This window comes from Scyliorhinus torazame, chromosome 16 (genome assembly GCF_047496885.1).
Source record: "Scyliorhinus torazame isolate Kashiwa2021f chromosome 16, sScyTor2.1, whole genome shotgun sequence".
Classification (NCBI taxonomy): domain Eukaryota; kingdom Metazoa; phylum Chordata; class Chondrichthyes; order Carcharhiniformes; family Scyliorhinidae; genus Scyliorhinus; species Scyliorhinus torazame.
In genome coordinates, this window is record NC_092722.1 from 157,117,902 (window position 1) to 157,135,348 (window position 17,447).

The following is a 17,447-nucleotide window of genomic DNA, read 5'->3' on the forward strand; positions in this document are numbered from 1 at the left end:
ACTTGAAACTCTATTGCCATTTTTTCACTGCCGTTGGATCAAAATCCCCAGAACTCCCTTCCTTAGGCCACTGTGTACCCACACGATATGGGACATCATTCAAGGAGTCAGCTCACCACCACCTCAAGGGAAAGTAGGGACAGCCTAGCCAGCAATGAATGTCCACATCCCATGAACAAATAAAGTATTGAATGTCTTTTGGAATTTGCATATTTTTTAAACTGCCAATGACGACGATTTTTGGTACCATTATACATAAAAATGTCAAAATAGATATTTAATGAACTGAGATATCGAATGGAAGCATTGAAAACTATGACCCAGATTTTGTAGTCAGAAACAAGCAACAGCACTCTCCGCTGACCTCAAAAGAAAGTCTCACTGAGAGACTTTGCAGATTACAGTATTGTTTAATGGGTATTTTCTAATGCTGGGCTGTAGTGATGTTATCAAGCTATGCAAGCAGCAAATCACATTGAAGAATTCTCAGACAGCCAACCAGGGAATGAAAAGCATTAACCAGCAAATAATTTTTAAAATTAGGAGAATAAAGATTGAAACAGGTGCATGGGGCTAAGGTAGAAATTGAAACATTAGTAAATTTTAATTTTTATTATTTGAAAAATGAATAAATCCTGATGGAAACATTTAACAGCATCCCACAAATATAAAATTATTTCTCCAGGGTCAAATTACTGTTCTTTAGAAATACTGGCTGTCAGGTACTTTCTGCACTGCAAGTTGTGATCTTCCCAACTCTTAAGCACTCATAAATCAAACGGCAGAGCTGATGGGTCATGCAGATTCTGCCAGTCTACTCTTGTGCACACATTCATCAGGAGAAGTATTACTCACTCAGATAAAAAAACCTGATGCCATAATGAACCCCAGTGAACCAATAAACAGCTCCATCGACAATGCCTGTCTGTTCCACTCCATTCTGTCACAGATTCATCACTAGCTCTTGGAAGCTAACATGCTATAAATCATACTCTCATTCACCACAACCTATTTTCTTTAAACTAAGACCTTAGTAAAAATTAGGCTAAGAGTAATGGGGTGGCTTCACAGCCACTTAGTAGATAATGCAGTAGATAATACAGTAATAATACGGTGCTTAAAAAGGTGAGAATTTAACTACCCAAGATATACCTATATTATCATAGAAGCCTTATATCTACACGGTTTGAACCTCACCTATAAACTACAACTTGGCAAATTTAAATTATTTGATTTCCAACGACCATGAAAATGCAACTCTATGTTGGCAATGCATTTTGTTCCAGTGAAAATACTTTTCTATTTTTCACAATATCAGACCCCATTTAAAATTTTCCTACCCAGACATGAATTTAGCAGCACATCTGCATACTCAGCTGTCTGGAAATGCAAAGCTGCCTGGAAATATACAATCTACTTAAAAATAACAGTGGGTTGAAGTTGAGTTTCTCCCCACAAAGCAACGACATGGGGATTTTCCTCAACTCATTGAAATGGCTATAGAATGCGAAACGGCAAAGAAAAATTATTTTTACGTTTTAGGTACAATACCCTTCTTGGATTTTGCACCAATAGCATTAACTTAAGATGCTAACTAACTTGCTATGCATTTCCAGTATTTTCTGTTTTTATTTCAAATTGCCAGGATTTTTCCCTCATTCACAAAATTATCTAGCCCAAGGCTTTCTTTTTTGAACGAGAATTAGGTAACTCTGGAAAAAGCTCACTTATCTAAACTTATATGTAGGTACATGGAATTATATTTGTGTTCTTTATTTGATGTAGGCTTATAGATAAGTTCCAACAGCAAAATAGATCAACAGCACTTTACAATTCTGCCTCCCTAGTCAGTTCCACCATTCAATTAGATTACGATTTGCTTTGCAAAGGAGACAAAAGGTTATAGCAAATTACTGCGGATGCTTTGACAAAGGGTAATCTGGACTCGAAACGTTAGCTCTTTTCTCTCCTTACAGATGCTGCCAGACCTGCTGAGATTTCCAACATTTTCTCTTTTGGACAAAGATTATAGGGTGTACACAGGAAAGTAGAGTTGAGGCCACAATCAAATCAGCCATGATCTTATCAAATGGCACAGCAGGTTCAGGAGGTTAAATGTGCCAATTTTTATTGTTTGTGGTAGGGAAATTATTGGAAAAATTTCAGAGGGACAGAATTAATCTCCACTTGGAGAGGCAAGGATTAATCAAGGATAGGCAGCATGACTTTGTCAGGGGAAGATAACATAACAAATTCGACTGAATTTTTCAAAGAGGTGACTAGGTGTAGACGAGGGCAGTGCAGTCGATGTAGTCTACATGGACTTCAGTAAGGCATTTGACAAGGTCCTGCATGGGAGGCTGGTCATGGTGGTGAGAGCCCATTGAATCCAGGGCAATTTGGATCCAAAATTTGCTTAGTGGCAGAGAATGATGGTCGAAGGTTGATTTAGTGACTGGAAGCATGTGTCCAGTGGTGTTCTGCAGGGATCAGTGCCGGGTCCCTTGCAGTTTGCAGTGTACATTAATGATCTAGATGAGAAAGTAGGTAGTATGATCATTAAGTTTGCAGATAACACGAAAATTAAAGTGGAGTACAAATCAATTTATTTCAATATAATTCTGGAGGAGCTTCACTATGTTTGCCATTATACGTTATATTTACAAAGTACATTGGATGTAAAAACATTTTCTGGTGCATACACCCAGAGAGGTTTGACAGGGTTTCCAGTCAGTTGGTTTGTATGTGGGAGTGGCCTTTCGGCATTGAAGAACCGTTGGTTGTCCCAAGCTTCAGTGTTCCTCAGCATGTGATCCTGGAATATACCAGTCTGCAAGGCTAAATCACTGACAGCTCTTTCAACTGCACAGCAAGTTTCAGACTGTGCAAAGAACTTCTATCATCAAGTTGATCATTCTCTAGCAGAAGTTTATGTTTATCTCAGTGTACACGCAAGAACAGCCCTCCGAGCTGCAAAAAACAATGCATCACTTCCCAGCCTTTCTTGCAAAGGCACATTCGAGAAAGAATATCTCTTCCCCACTGAAGCCAGCTTGAGGACAATGTGAAGAGGTGGTGAGCCCCTTGGTGCCCAGGGGCATCAGACACAGGGGGTCCTCCCTTCCATCAGCCAAGCGATGCCTTAGTGCTCATTTGAAAGTTCTGGTGATGAAGCATTTTGTCAATTATTTTGAGTCTACTAAGGGAAACATCTCGGCAAGTTCCACCATCTCCTATTCACGCAGAGCCTGGAGGATGTTAACATGTGATCGACATGTGGTCAACACATTTTTCTGTACAAACTTTCCATGAGAGGCAGGTGATACAGTGCAGTGCAACTGAATGGGGTGTTCTGCAGCAATATGCCAGACCCTTTGCAAAACAATCTCCCTAACTAGCTGCATCACTCTTTAAGAAACTTGCTTTTTCTCATTCCTTCAGTCACTCCCACAATTTATTCCTCTTGCCATATACCTCGGAATGTCTGACCCCATCTCACGAATACCTTAGGGACCTAATTTCATTAACATTGCTGCACAAATGAAAAAGTAAGTGGTGCCCAAAGTAAATCAAGTCGAGCTTTGCTCCAGTCCTGCAGAGGACGCATATCATTAAAGGAATAAAAAAGGATGGAAGATTATGTAACTTGCCTTCAGTTGAATGGGTTTTGGGTGCAGTTCTTGCTCAGTTGGACTTTGCTCAATGTATTGCGTTGGGGCAGTGGGTGCTGAACGTTAGACTTGGGTGTAGGCGTAGGCCATTGAGCCTGCTCCGCCATTCAATAAGATCATGGCTAGTCTGGTTCTGGTCCCAACTCCATGATGCCATCCGCTTTCTCTCTCCAATAACCCTAGACTCCTTTGCCTATTACAAATCCACGTAACTCTACCCCACCACAAATAAATTCAATGACCCAGTCTCCACTGGTTTTTGAGAAAAAATTCTTCCCGTCTCGGGTCTTAAAATGGTGAATTTTGTTCTTAAACTGTGTCCCCTGGTTCTAGTCTTTCCCACAAATCAAAACATTTACCTTCTCAAATCCCCTCAGGATCTTATATACGTCAATAAGATCACACGCATTCTTCTCAACTCCAACTGCTATAGGCCCAACCCTTTTTCATAATCAAGCCGCTTATCCCAGGAAATAGTAGAGTTATCTTCTCTGAACTCGTTCTTGTTTTTCTAATATGGAGGCCAAAACCATACACAGTACTCCAGATGTGGTTTCAGCAATACCCTGTACAGCTGCAGTAAACCTTCCCTATCTTTACATTACATTCCCCTTGTAATAAGTGCCAACATTCCATGGCTAGGCTGGGATTATTTTCCTTGGAGCAGAGAAGGCTGGGTGGGGACATGATTGAGGTGTACAAAATTATGAGGGACATAGAGTAGATGGGAAATAACTTTTCCCCTTAGAAGAGGGTGAATAACCAGAGGGCATAGATTTCTGGTAAGAGGCAGGAGAATTAGAAGGGATTTGAGGAAAAACATTTTCACCCAGGAAGGTGGTGGGAATCTGGAACGCACTGTCTGAAAGGGTGGCAAACATAGAAACATGGACCAGGGGAGCCTGTTCTGCCATTCAACATGATCATGGCGGATCCTCTATCTCAATGCCAATTGAGGCGGGATGGCTAACATTTAAAAAGCATTTAAATGCACTCTTAAAATGCTATAGTATACAAGCCTACAGACCAAGTGCTGAAAAATAGGTTTAGAAAAGATTGGTGCTTGATGGCCGGCGCAGACACAATGGGCCAAAGGGCCACTTTATGTGCTGCAAATTTATTCGATATAACAGCATCTACCTGCCTTGCTTCCATAACTCTCATATCCTTGCCTTATAAATATGTATCAATCTCAGTTTTGAAAGCTTCAACCATTTTCTGGGGGAAAGAGTTCCATGATTTCCACTACCGTTGCGTGGCGTCCTGATTTCTGGCATCATTTAATCAACTTAAAACAGCTCAATTAAATCGCCCCTTCATCTTCCATATTCGGGCAATTACAAGCCCAGTGATCACAACATAGTGATATATAATAGTTAATAATTACCCAATTTTACCTTACACTTTGAAAGATAGGCCTTTTGGATAATAGCCTACATTGTTAGGGGCAAGGTTTAGAGGAGATGTGCGAGGCAAGTTTTTTTTTTATACACAGAGGATAGTGGGTGCCTGGAACTCGCTGCCGGAGGTGGTGGTGGAAGCAGGGATGATGGTGACGTTTAAGGGGCATCTTGACAAGTACATGAATAGGATGGGAATAGAGGAATATGGACCCCGGAAGTGTAGAAGATTTTAGTTTAGACGGGCAGCATGGTCGGCGCAGGCTTGGAGGGCCATAGGGCTTGTTTGTGTGCTGGACTTTTCTTTGTTCTTTGTGAATAATGCTAATAGCGTTTACAGAAATATATTGTAATTGTACATTTGTTTAGTCAATTTTTGAGCATTAGTTTATAAACAATATGAATCCATACCCTTTCTGGTTGTGCAAACGTTCCAGCATTGCAAGGCGTTCTCGGATCCCATAGCTTGACTGTTTGATCCCAACTTCCTGTGACCATTACATTCACTTCCGGACAGTATTCAACACAACGAATTGAAGCATCGTGCGAACCCACAATAGATTCTATAAAAAAGATCAAATTAACTGAATCATGCATTACATCATGGAAAAACTGGCTGCTTATTCCTTATAGGAGCCATGTGTGACGTATTTACTGTAGTATAACTACCAGCAGGAAGGCTCTTGAGATACACCCTTCAAAAAGTGTACGTGTCTAGCTCATAGATTACATAGATGCATATCCTGGAGTCTTGCATCCCAGAAAAGGGTCTAAACTGGCACAAATTTTCACTTTTCAAAGTTGCTGAATACTGAAACTTAAACGCTAATTCATATTTATGCACCCCCTCAACTTTATAAAAATTCTGCCCATGACACAAAGCTCACATCAAATAGAAGGCAGCAAGCAGGAATTGCAATGAAATCTTGGGCCATTTGGCAACTTTAAAGCTCATGAGCTGAAAATTGGAACACCTCTGGGTCTAAATACTTCTTGCTTAAAGTAATCCTCTATTTTCATTTAAATTATAATCTGATGAGATTTTTAACTACCGAACCTATTAAAAAACAATTAACTTTGTTGCCGTAAGCCACTTCAGTATCAATAATGGAGTGCCTACAATGTAAACCAGGGGCAGGAGTTGGAAAGAGATTCAAACCAATGCAAAAGTCATTCTAGGACTATCCTCCTCCAAAGCACAACCCTCAGACCAGAATGAAGTCATGACACACTCCACCACACCCAAGAGATTGCAATGCAACCCATCTTCAGGGTTTTGCCTCAAAAGTCAGATGTGTTGGTTCACCCTTCAACTTACTTCTCCTTCAGCATAACCTGAATATTTCCCCACTTTAACACTCCTCAGTAGTTCTTCAATCAACACAGAAGACATTCAAGAAACATTCCCATTTAATCAATGAAGGTATATTTGTGTACCATTGTAGTTTTCCCTCAAACTTTCAATACAAAAATCATCCATTACAAGCGCACCAAAGGTTCCTAGACAAATGAGTTGCACTTTGAAAATGCAGCTGGAAGCAGAAGCAGCCAATCAAATTCTAAATCAAAGACAAGAGGGAATGGCAGAGGGGTTTAAAATTATCATAGAATTTACAGTGCAGGAGGCCATTCGGCCCATCGAGTCTGCACCAGCTCTTGGAAAGAGCACCCGACCCAAGTCCATACCTCCACCCTATCCCCATAACCGGCTCTTGGAAAGAGTTCCCTACAAAGTCCACACCTCCACCCTATCCCCATAACCCAGTAACCCCACCCAACACTAAGGGCAATTTTGGACACTCAGGGCAATTTAACATGGCCAATCCACCTAATCTGCACATCTTTGGACTGTGTTTAAATTATGAAAGGATCGGAATGTGTTTAAGAAGTTTACAATAATGGGACATGAATAATTGCAAGCTATTGAGGACAAAGAAAATTTTATGTAGAGAGTTTGAGACTGTGCAACACACAGTTAGTTATTAATGCAGAGACAATGTCAACATTGGTTAAAAGGAGAAATAAAGGGATATAGGAACAGAATGGGCATGAAAGATTAGGACTATTGCTCACACACAAGATAAACATCAGCACAGACCGTTTGGGGCAAATAGATATTGGAGCATAATATCAGGCTCCGTTGAAAACAAACAACAGGAGGCAGGCTTTTAAATTTGCTAGTTTAATATACTCTGCTGTCAGACTTGGTAGATCACTGAAACAGTTTCAAACAATAGATGCAATTAAATAATTTCTTTGAACTAAAGCTATCTTCACAAACTTAGAATTGTATAAACTAAATTATGCTTCCAAAGAACATCATTCATCTACTTACACAGCATGTTTAATACAAGCAATTCTCACCCTGGTCTGTGTTTAAATCACGCATTTTCAGTGAAAGGTCCAATCCGCCGCTCCATGAATGAGTCGGGTCCTATTAGGTGCAAATGGAGAATCAAACACTTATTACATAGCTTACTATGGACCAATATTTGTTTTATCAAAGTATCAATATTTACAATGAAGCAGCAATACCAGTGATTCTCCTGCACTTTTAGAAGTATGCCTCAAAATAAACAATCCTTGACTATCAAAACAATACATGATGGAATAGCTATAAGCTACCACATTCTGTAAAGAATTAATTGAAAATTTGCACTTGATCCTTGAAATTGTAAACTTTGGATAGCTCATTCCCAAGTCATGAATTCAAGAATTCAAAAAAGTGATTAATATAATTACTGTTCCAAGTGCTACAAAATAATTGGCCAAGAAACAAAGTACAGCAGTGTTTCACCCTCTGCTCCACATATTACTAAAAGTTGTATGATCTGCAACAAGGTCCATTTTAGGGTCACACTGGGCATCTCGCAGTTTACTAGAGCGGGCCAGAGATTAATTTAATCCCTTATGAGAATATACGTTCTAAAATAGACTTTGCAGCACAGCAAACAGAGACCTAACACACAATGAGGAGAGAGAAAAAGAAAATTTAAGAGCAAACCGGTGACCTCCAAGTGCATACAGGAGTTTGAACCGTAAGCAGTCTGCAGCTTAAATTAGTTTATTTTACACCCAAGATAAATGCTGAGATCCAGGACACGAGGTCAGTCTCAAAATAAGGGATGAGGAGTAATGTTTTTACTCAGAGCTTTGAACCTTTGGAATTCTTTACTTCAGAGTGCGGTGGAAGCTCAATTGTTACGTATATTCAGGACAGAGGTTGATACATTTTTGGGTGGAAAGGAAATTAAAGTAGAGTTGAGATAAAAGATTGGCCAAGATTTTATTGAAATGGCAAGCAGACTCTTTTTCGCATGTTCTCTCAAATTGCCCATTTTTGTATTCTACCTTATAAAAACTATATGCATAATCCATAAGACCACCAAAACCAACGTATGTTGTCAATTTAATGATTGCCCAATTTTTGTCACAAGAGACAGACGGCACAGCAAAAGAATTGCAGGACTTGGGTTAGCTTTTCAATTGTGAAATAAATAGCAAATCACATCCAATATTGATACATGTAACTATTTTGCACGGCAGTTAAGTTATACACCGTAAATATGCACTGAATGAAAATGGATTAGCATGATGGCTGTATGGTGAACAGGATAATAGCTGACATTATTTACAATGATTAGATATACATCTAAGTGTTTAAACATAGCAGAATGCAAAAACCGTACAAATCCCAAATTTATATCAAGACTTTCCGGTGCGTTAGTCAGACCCCATAAATATATTGTACATGAAGTATGGTGACTTCGTAAACACATACATGCGTTGGAAATTGTGCACATTCCTGTTCGGGGAGCAAACACGTGTTTTGTAGCTGCAATTAAGTGTCATGAATGGTATACGGTCTTTCAGGTTCAAGGGTTAAAGAGAAAAGAATGGAGTGCAAAAGATTTGAGATGGCAACAGAAGACATTTTGATTCATATTGGGACACATTGCACAAAAGAAATAGAACTGAGGCCCTGGAGAGGAAGCATATGTAACTACAAAATGAAAAATTGCACTTGTATGTTTTCCACATTCTTAAAACCCAAAGCATTTTTCAGCCAATAAAGTAACTTTTTGTTTTAAAGTGTCACCAGGAGTCACTGGTGCTCCCACAAACAGCAGTGTAATAATGACCAGATAATATGCTTTTGGTGCTGATTGAGGGATAAATAGTGATATAAACATCACGTTGTGGGACATTTTATGCCCACCTGAAAGAGCAGAGAGCCTCCAATTAAAGTCTCATCCAAAAAGGCAGTATATTTCCCTTTGTAGAGTACAGGCGTATTAGCAGATTTTTTTGTACTCAATTCTTTGATGAGATACATTATCGTTATAGGTAATAAATGGTGATAACTCCTGACATAATTATCTAGTGAACAATTCACATTTTTAGCCAGAGAAATTTGGGAAAGAAGGATTTAAGTTCCTACAACATTGGCATAGTGACAGCCTGGACTGGAGCAACACAAAGCTGAGGTGAATGTGCTCATATTGGAAGAGCACTGGGGAGAAATTAAATTAACATGGCAGAAGATAAAACACACAAAGCAGGATAAAGGAAAACAGAAGGGATGAAAAAAATGAATAAATTAGAAGCAGCAAAATTAAAATAGGATTATCAAACAGACGAGTAGATTTTCGTTTTGTGTACATAAATGGACAAAGTATTGCAAATCTATAGGCATGTTTCTATTTGGGACATGATATACAAATAGTTGCTTTAGGCTAGTGCTGATTTTGGGTGATGTTTGAGCGTGAAGATGAAGATTCTTCCTCTTGTGAAGCATTCCAGAATGAGAGGTTATGGTCTTAGGATAAGAGGTAGCAAATTTAAAACAGAGTTGAAGTGAAACTCCTTCGCCCAAAGGGTTATGATTTTGAGTAATTCACTACCCCAGAGTGCAGTGGATGCTGGGACAGTGAGTACATTTGGGAGTTAGACAGATTTTTAATTGGTAATGGGTTGAAGGGTCATGAAGAATGGGCAGGACTGTGGAGTTACAAGATGAGATCAGCCATGATCGAATGGCAGAACAGACTCGATATATCAAACAGCCTAATTCTGCTCCTATATCTTATGAGGTCCAAGTGGCAATATTATTCAGCTACTCAAAAGAAATATCCAAATCGCTACTAGGTAAAACGTTTTTCCAACTCTGGTAACCGTAACCGCAAAATAAATAGCTTCTTACATGAAAAGCGCAGTCCAAGACAGCTGCTGAATGCTGGTACTTGAGTCGCATGTTATTTGACGTGATATCATATAAACGGACCGTACTGTCCCAGGATGACACCAACAGAAACTGAGAGGTGTTTGGACTGAACTTAATGGCAGTGATCCCATCTTCAGGGCACTGATTTAGTTTGAATTCATTTGAGCCAGTCATCTGAAAATAAGTAAAATAATATTTCAGTAAGATCGGCAGTAATAATTGACTGATAAACTTAAAACAGAGATCAGAGAACTAGGAGAGTGGATTGATTTGTTATAACCACCAATAACAATTCCTGAATAACTACTGTACCTTTCTCTTAAACATGAGTATCGAGTCCTCTTTTTTTCCAATAATAAAATCCAGTAATGATCAACTGAAATGGCTCCCTTACACACAACCAGTCAACTGTCAGAGCAGTGAAAATAAAAGCTGAATCATGCTTAATAAATGCCAATTCCATCTCTCCAAATGGAGATAATCAAATTCGCCATCCGAGGGTCAGACGACGGCTTCCACAGAACGTGGGAGCCATTCACCCAATTGTTCGGGGACCTGTTTGTGGCCAACGAACAAGCAGAATAGCCAGGTAGCCAAGAATCAGGGGAAAGTAGCCAAGGCATGAGGGAGGGATAGACTGGGGGGGGGGGGGGGGGGGGGGGGAAGAGAGAGAGAGAGAGAGACAGCTAAACCGAAGATGAAAGAAACCACAGGAAGGGGGAGCGAGAAAGTGTGAAGAGACAGAGAACAATAGAGGAGAACCAGAGAAGTGGGGGATGCAGGGGAATGATAGTCGTAAGGAGGGCACGGGAAACGATAACAAACTTGGCATCTACAGGAACAGAGCAAGGAAAATCCAGGTGAAAGATGGGACGAACGGCTGAAGTGGAGGTGAATGCGAGACGACAACTGCAGCGAAATCCTTCCGGGAGAAGCAAGTGACAACACCAACACCAGACCCATTCGCGTATTGCCCTCTATAATTGTTTCTCCGGCACCCAAATGCATATCTACCTCCCCAGTCTCTTCCCCGCCCCCCCCCACCCACCCCCACAAACCATGCCTACTTATGTGTTATAAATAATATTGCCAATTGTACAGAGTTGTTGCTGTTCAGCTGGTAATACCTTAACAGTTATTTTATTTTTTTTAATTTTTAATTATTATTTTTTTTCATGTTTGTGTGCGCCCTTCTCTTCTCTATCTATATATATCTTATTCTGTGTACATAATGGTAAATATACTTTGTTCAAAAACCCAATAAAAAACATTTATAAAAAAATAAATGCCAATGCCCATGAAAAATGTAATTACCAATATGCTGTGAAAATGCAAAACTATTGGGGCACCACCCATGCCTGTTCAATGTAGTTTCATTACTCGTATACTCTTAATCAAATATCTTTAACCTTAGACCTCGGGGTCATAAAGGATACAGCAATATCAATTGGTTTGTATGAAGAATCAACACCAAAATGGACCTGTTGGACTATTTTAGTGCTGTAAATACTTGATCAATTCTGCCTGTAACACCTTATTCAGACAAATTCTTCAAACAGAAGTGAATAATTGCAATTCATTTTGTTCTCAAAGCTATGTAAACTTAAATTTAAAAACCTCATCCAAAATGACTGGATGCTTTCTTGTCACTGTTGTGTACAGCACATATCTTATGCTTTGTCACACATCCACAAAATTTAACCTGGTAATGATAGGAGAATCATAATCAAACATACAAGTACCAAATAGCAGCAACTGTGTCTAGCTCTAGAAACATTACGATTGGAGAATTAGATACTTTTTTTTTTTTAAAAAAGCATAGGCAAATGGATGGGTTGTTACATCAACAATCATTACCGAGCTTCTATTTGTTTGTCATTTAATTTTCCATCTCATTCAGTCCTCCATTCTCCTGAGCTGTTCCAATGAAGTTCGAAACAAACTCGAGGAATATCACCTCATCTTTCTATGTACTTTACCATGTTCAAGCTTTAATATTAGATTTTTAGATTGCAACAGATGCTGGAAATAAAAAATGACTGCACCAAAGCTCTTTGAATGGGTCAATGGGTGGGGGGCCTATTTGCACATTGCAGTATTATTGCATGCACTTGTGAGGTCTTCCCGTCTTTTCCCAGCAATTTTATCATATGAGCAGATTTTCCATATTCCTCTGCCCCTTTATTGTGATCATTTGCACATATTCTGGATTCGTCTTTTCTTTCTAAATTTGTTCTATTATTACCCCCTTTCGTCATTTAATTTCTTCTGCCCTCCCAGCCTATCACTTATCTTTCCTTGGATGACAAATTCCAGTCTAGATTCAAATAAATTTATTTTAAAGTTGTTCACTGGAAGGCAGTCGCTCCCATTTTTGGGGCACCAAAACACTCCCGCTACGGAAGATCCCCGACCCATAATCATAGCTACATCCCTGAGCTTGTCATTGCCCATAGCCTCTCTATTCTAATATTCAAGTGAGACCTGGAAAAGTATATGGTATATGTAGTAACACAGGGCAGCATGGTGGCCTAGTGGTTAGCACAACTGCCTCACGGCACTGTGGTCTCAGGTTCGATCCTGGCTCTGGGTCACTGTCCGTGTGGAGTTTGCACATTCTCCCCATGTCTGCGTGGGTTTCGCCCCCACCACCCAAAAATGTGTAGAGTAGGTAGATTGGCCACACTAAATTGCCCTTAATTGGAAAAAATAATTGGGTAATCAAAATTTATAAAAAAAGAAAAAAAAAGTATATGTAATAACACATCCTAGACAACACCAAGCCAAGCATCTAAACCCCATAGTCTATCATAAAGAACACCCACTGTAATATCACCAGCCTCTATCTTTGCATCAAATCATCTGCTTTTGATGCACTCATTCATGTTGTCAAAGCATTCCCTTCACCCCCCCCCACCACCTTCTCTCCCCCGCCATATACCACAGCTAATCCAAAAATTGCTGTTGTATCAAATCACACCAGACCTCACTTGCCCACCATCTTCATCCTTACTAACTTGTGATCAGCAAGTCCCAAAAGCCCAGTTTAAAATCCTCATCCTTCTATTCAGACCCAACCATGGCCTCAATGCATCTGTATCTTGAACATTTTCCAGGCCTATCTCTTCTCCAAAGTCTCCATTTCACCCTTTGCAGCATCTTGCATATTCATCCTGCTCCAAATCCTTGCATCCTCAATTCTGTAACAACTTTATAAAATCATTTTTTTAAATGATTATGAAAATACTATGAAATATCCTACAGCAGACATCAGGGTTCACAAACATAGGACAATGTACACCTGTTAAATCCAGAAATAATATGATTCTGGAACTCTAAGATGTAGTGTATCTGAACTTCCAAAAGGCATTTAATAAGGTGCCACACAAAGGGAGCATATACACAAGTTAAGATCCCACAGGATTGGGGGAGGGGGCAGAATATATTAAATTGGATAAGGGATTGGTTAACCAACAGAAAGCATAAGAGTAGGGATAAATGGGTCTTTTTCTGGTTGGCAAACTGTAACTAGTGGTGTGCCACATGGTTCAGTCCTCGAACTGAGCCCCAACTATTTACAATCGATAAAGGTAAAGTTGCCTTAGTCCCAGTTGACCATAGGCTGCTTTTCCCTCTGAGGGGGTAGAACTGACTGATGGTGATTTAACCTAAGGATCACCACACCTCAGGTGAGGGGCAGGTTGAGAAGACAGGCCTTTGGGAATAACCTCTACCAATAACTAATCTGTATTAATGACTTGGATGCAGGGATAGAATGTACTATAGCCAAATTTTCAAATAGCACTAAAATTGGAAGGAAAGCAAGTTACATTAACACTGCAGTGAAGTTACTGTGAAAGCCCCTAGTTGCCATATTCCGGCATCTCTTCGAGTACACAGAGGGAGAATTCAGAATGTCCACATTACCCAACAGCACGTCTTTCTGGACTTGTGGGAGGAAACCCACGCAGACACACTGAGATCGTGCAGATTACGCACAGACAGTGACCCAAGCTGGGAATCTAATCTGGGACCCTGGTGCTTTGAAGCAGCAGTGCTAACTTAGTCTATTAATAGTTCTCTTTTTCTACTCACACAATTTTATGGGTCTATAGCATCGCTGCTTGTTTTGCAGACAGATAGGAACATTGGTACACTAGCCCAATATCTTCTGTCCTATTTGACCTGAAGCCAGGTGGGGCCAGATAACAAAGAAAAATTGATTTGAGAACTCGCATTAATATGTAAAAACGTTTCCTAAACTGGTTCACAAAGATGCAGGGCCAAGCACAGACATCAAGTTGAAGAGGTGAACAAAAATTGATAAAATAAGTGAGTTTTAACGGTGGAGGAAGAGCTGGAGAGGTGCAAGGATGAATTGAGTACCTGAAGACGTGGCTACCAACTGAGAAAGTATGATTTGGTCCAGAAGAGACATTATCCAAATAGGGGGTCAAAGCCATGGGTGAATTTGAAGAACTTTATTAAACAACAGTTTAAATATGATACATAAGATAGATAGGTAGAAAGGACCTATGGCCTGTAACAAGTGAGAATTTTTTGCGAGTCTCTGAGCAGATGAATGAATGGTGGGAGCAAGGAGATGTTGACCTCCACGGCTGGTGGTGGCATCTCTTCTGCTGTTTTCTGAGCAAACCAAAGTCTTTGCAGCTCTCCTATACAAAGAAGATTTCCCTTCTGTGTACTTAAAAAATATATCTTCTTTCTAGAGGCTGTTGGAAATCCCATGCCAATCATTTGTTGGATCCTATTTATCCAATCACTGAATGATGTATAAACTCAGGAAGAACACCCCCTCTGACCAAAATCATCACGTGGCATCACATCACTTGCTAGGACACTGAGCTTTGCTCATTTGGTTTGCATATTCACGAGATCAACAATATCAGGTTTACATAAAATAATAATAAAAAATAATATAACTGGTAAGGTATTACCAGCTGAACAGCAGTAACTCTGTACAATTGGCAATATTATTTATAACACACAAGTAGGCATTTGTTTGTGTGTGTCGGGGGGGGGGGGGGGAGACAGAGAAGACTGGGGAGGTAGATATACATTTGGGTGCCGGAGAAACAAGGGAGCTTTTGGGGGGGGAAGAGAGAGGAGAATAGCTGGGGGGGGGGGGGGGGGGAGAAGAGAGCTTGGGGGGGGGGGGGGAGAGAAGAGCTTGGGGGGGGGGGGGGAGAGAAGAGCTTGGGGGGGGGGGGAGAGAAGAGCTTGGGGGGGGGGGGGAGAGAAGAGCTTGGGGGGGGGGGGGAGAGAAGAGCTTGGGGGGGGAGAGAAGAGCTTGGGGGGGGAGAGAAGAGCTTGGGGGGGGAGAGAAGAGCTTGGGGGGGGAGAGAAGAGCTTGGGGGGGGAGAGAAGAGCTTGGGGGGGGAAGAGAAGAGCTTGGGGGGGGAAGAGAAGAGCTTGGGGGGGGAGAGAAGAGCTTGGGGGGGGAGAGAAGAGCTTGGGGGGGGAGAGAAGAGCTTGGGGGGGGAGAGAAGAGCTTGGGGGGGGAGAGAAGAGCTTGGGGGGGGAGAGAAGAGCTTGGGGGGGGAGAGAAGAGCTTGGGGGGGGAGAGAAGAGCTTGGGGGGGGAGAGAAGAGCTTGGGGGGGGAGAGAAGAGCTTGGGGGGGGAGAGAAGAGCTTGGGGGGGGAGAGAAGAGCTTGGGGGGGGAGAGAAGAGCTTGGGGGGGGAGAGAAGAGCTTGGGGGGGGAGAGAAGAGCTTGGGGGGGGAGAGAAGAGCTTGGGGGGGGAGAGAAGAGCTTGGGGGGGGAGAGAAGAGCTTGGGGGGGGAGAGAAGAGCTTGGGGGGGGAGAGAAGAGCTTGGGGGGGGAGAGAAGAGCTTGGGGGGGGAGAGAAGAGCTTGGGGGGGGAGAGAAGAGCTTGGGGGGGGAGAGAAGAGCTTGGGGGGGGAGAGAAGAGCTTGGGGGGGGAGAGAAGAGCTTGGGGGGGGAGAGAAGAGCTTGGGGGGGGAGAGAAGAGCTTGGGGGGGGAGAGAAGAGCTTGGGGGGGGAGAGAAGAGCTTGGGGGGGGAGAGAAGAGCTTGGGGGGGGAGAGAAGAGCTTGGGGGGGGAGAGAAGAGCTTGGGGGGGGAGAGAAGAGCTTGGGGGGGGAGAGAAGAGCTTGGGGGGGGAGAGAAGAGCTTGGGGGGGGAGAGAAGAGCTTGGGGGGGGAGAGAAGAGCTTGGGGGGGGAGAGAAGAGCTTGGGGGGGGAGAGAAGAGCTTGGGGGGGGGAGAGAAGAGCTTGGGGGGGGGAGAGAAGAGCTTGGGGGGGGGAGAGAAGAGCTTGGGGGGGGAGAGAAGAGCTTGGGGGGGGAGAGAAGAGCTTGGGGGGGGAGAGAAGAGCTTGGGGGGGGAGAGAAGAGCTTGGGGGGGGAGAGAAGAGCTTGGGGGGGGAGAGAAGAGCTTGGGGGGGGAGAGAAGAGCTTGGGGGGGGAGAGAAGAGCTTGGGGGGGGAGAGAAGAGCTTGGGGGGGGAGAGAAGAGCTTGGGGGGGGAGAGAAGAGCTTGGGGGGGGAGAGAAGAGCTTGGGGGGGAGAGAAGAGCTGGGGGGGGGGGAGAAGAGCTGGGGGGGGGGGAGAAGAGCTGGGGGGGGGGGGAGAAGAGCTGGGGGGGGGGAGAAGAGCTGGGGGGGGGGAGAAGAGCTGGGGGGGGGGGAGAAGAGCTGGGGGGGGGGGAGAAGAGCTGGGGGGGGGGGAGAAGAGCTGGGGGGGGGGGGAGAAGAGCTGGGGGGGGGGAGAAGAGCTGGGGGGGGGGGAGAAGAGCTGGGGGGGGGGGGAGAAGAGCTGGGGGGGGGGGAGAAGAGCTGGGGGGGGGGGGAGAAGAGCTGGGGGGGGGGGAGAAGAGCTGGGGGGGGGGAGAAGAGCTGGGGGGGGGGGAGAAGAGCTGGGGGGGGGGAGAAGAGCTGGGGGGGGGGAGAAGAGCTGGGGGGGGGGGAGAAGAGCTGGGGGGGGGGGAGAAGAGCTGGGGGGGGGGGAGAAGAGCTGGGGGGGGGGGAGAAGAGCTGGGGGGGGGAGAAGAGCTGGGGGGGGGGAGAAGAGCTGGGGGGGGGGAGAAGAGCGGGGGGGGGGAGAAGAGCTGGGGGGGGGAGAAGAGCTGGGGGGGGGAGAAGAGCTGGGGGGGGGGAGAAGAGCTGGGGGGGGG

The 17,447-nt window shown here is 43.2% G+C and overlaps 1 protein-coding gene across 1 annotated transcript in view; it reads right to left on the reverse strand.

Moving 5' to 3' along the window:
• bub3 (BUB3 mitotic checkpoint protein) overlaps positions 1-17,447 on the reverse strand; it is a 41,352-nt gene that overhangs the window by 21,795 nt on the left and 2,110 nt on the right. Inside the window, exons 2-4 of the mRNA XM_072479273.1 lie at positions 10,275-10,469; positions 7,436-7,505; positions 5,483-5,634 (exon numbers count right to left, since the gene is read on the reverse strand). Of these exons, the coding sequence (XP_072335374.1) occupies positions 5,483-5,634; positions 7,436-7,505; positions 10,275-10,469 (417 nt within the window). The remainder of the gene's footprint in view (positions 1-5,482; positions 5,635-7,435; positions 7,506-10,274; positions 10,470-17,447) is intronic.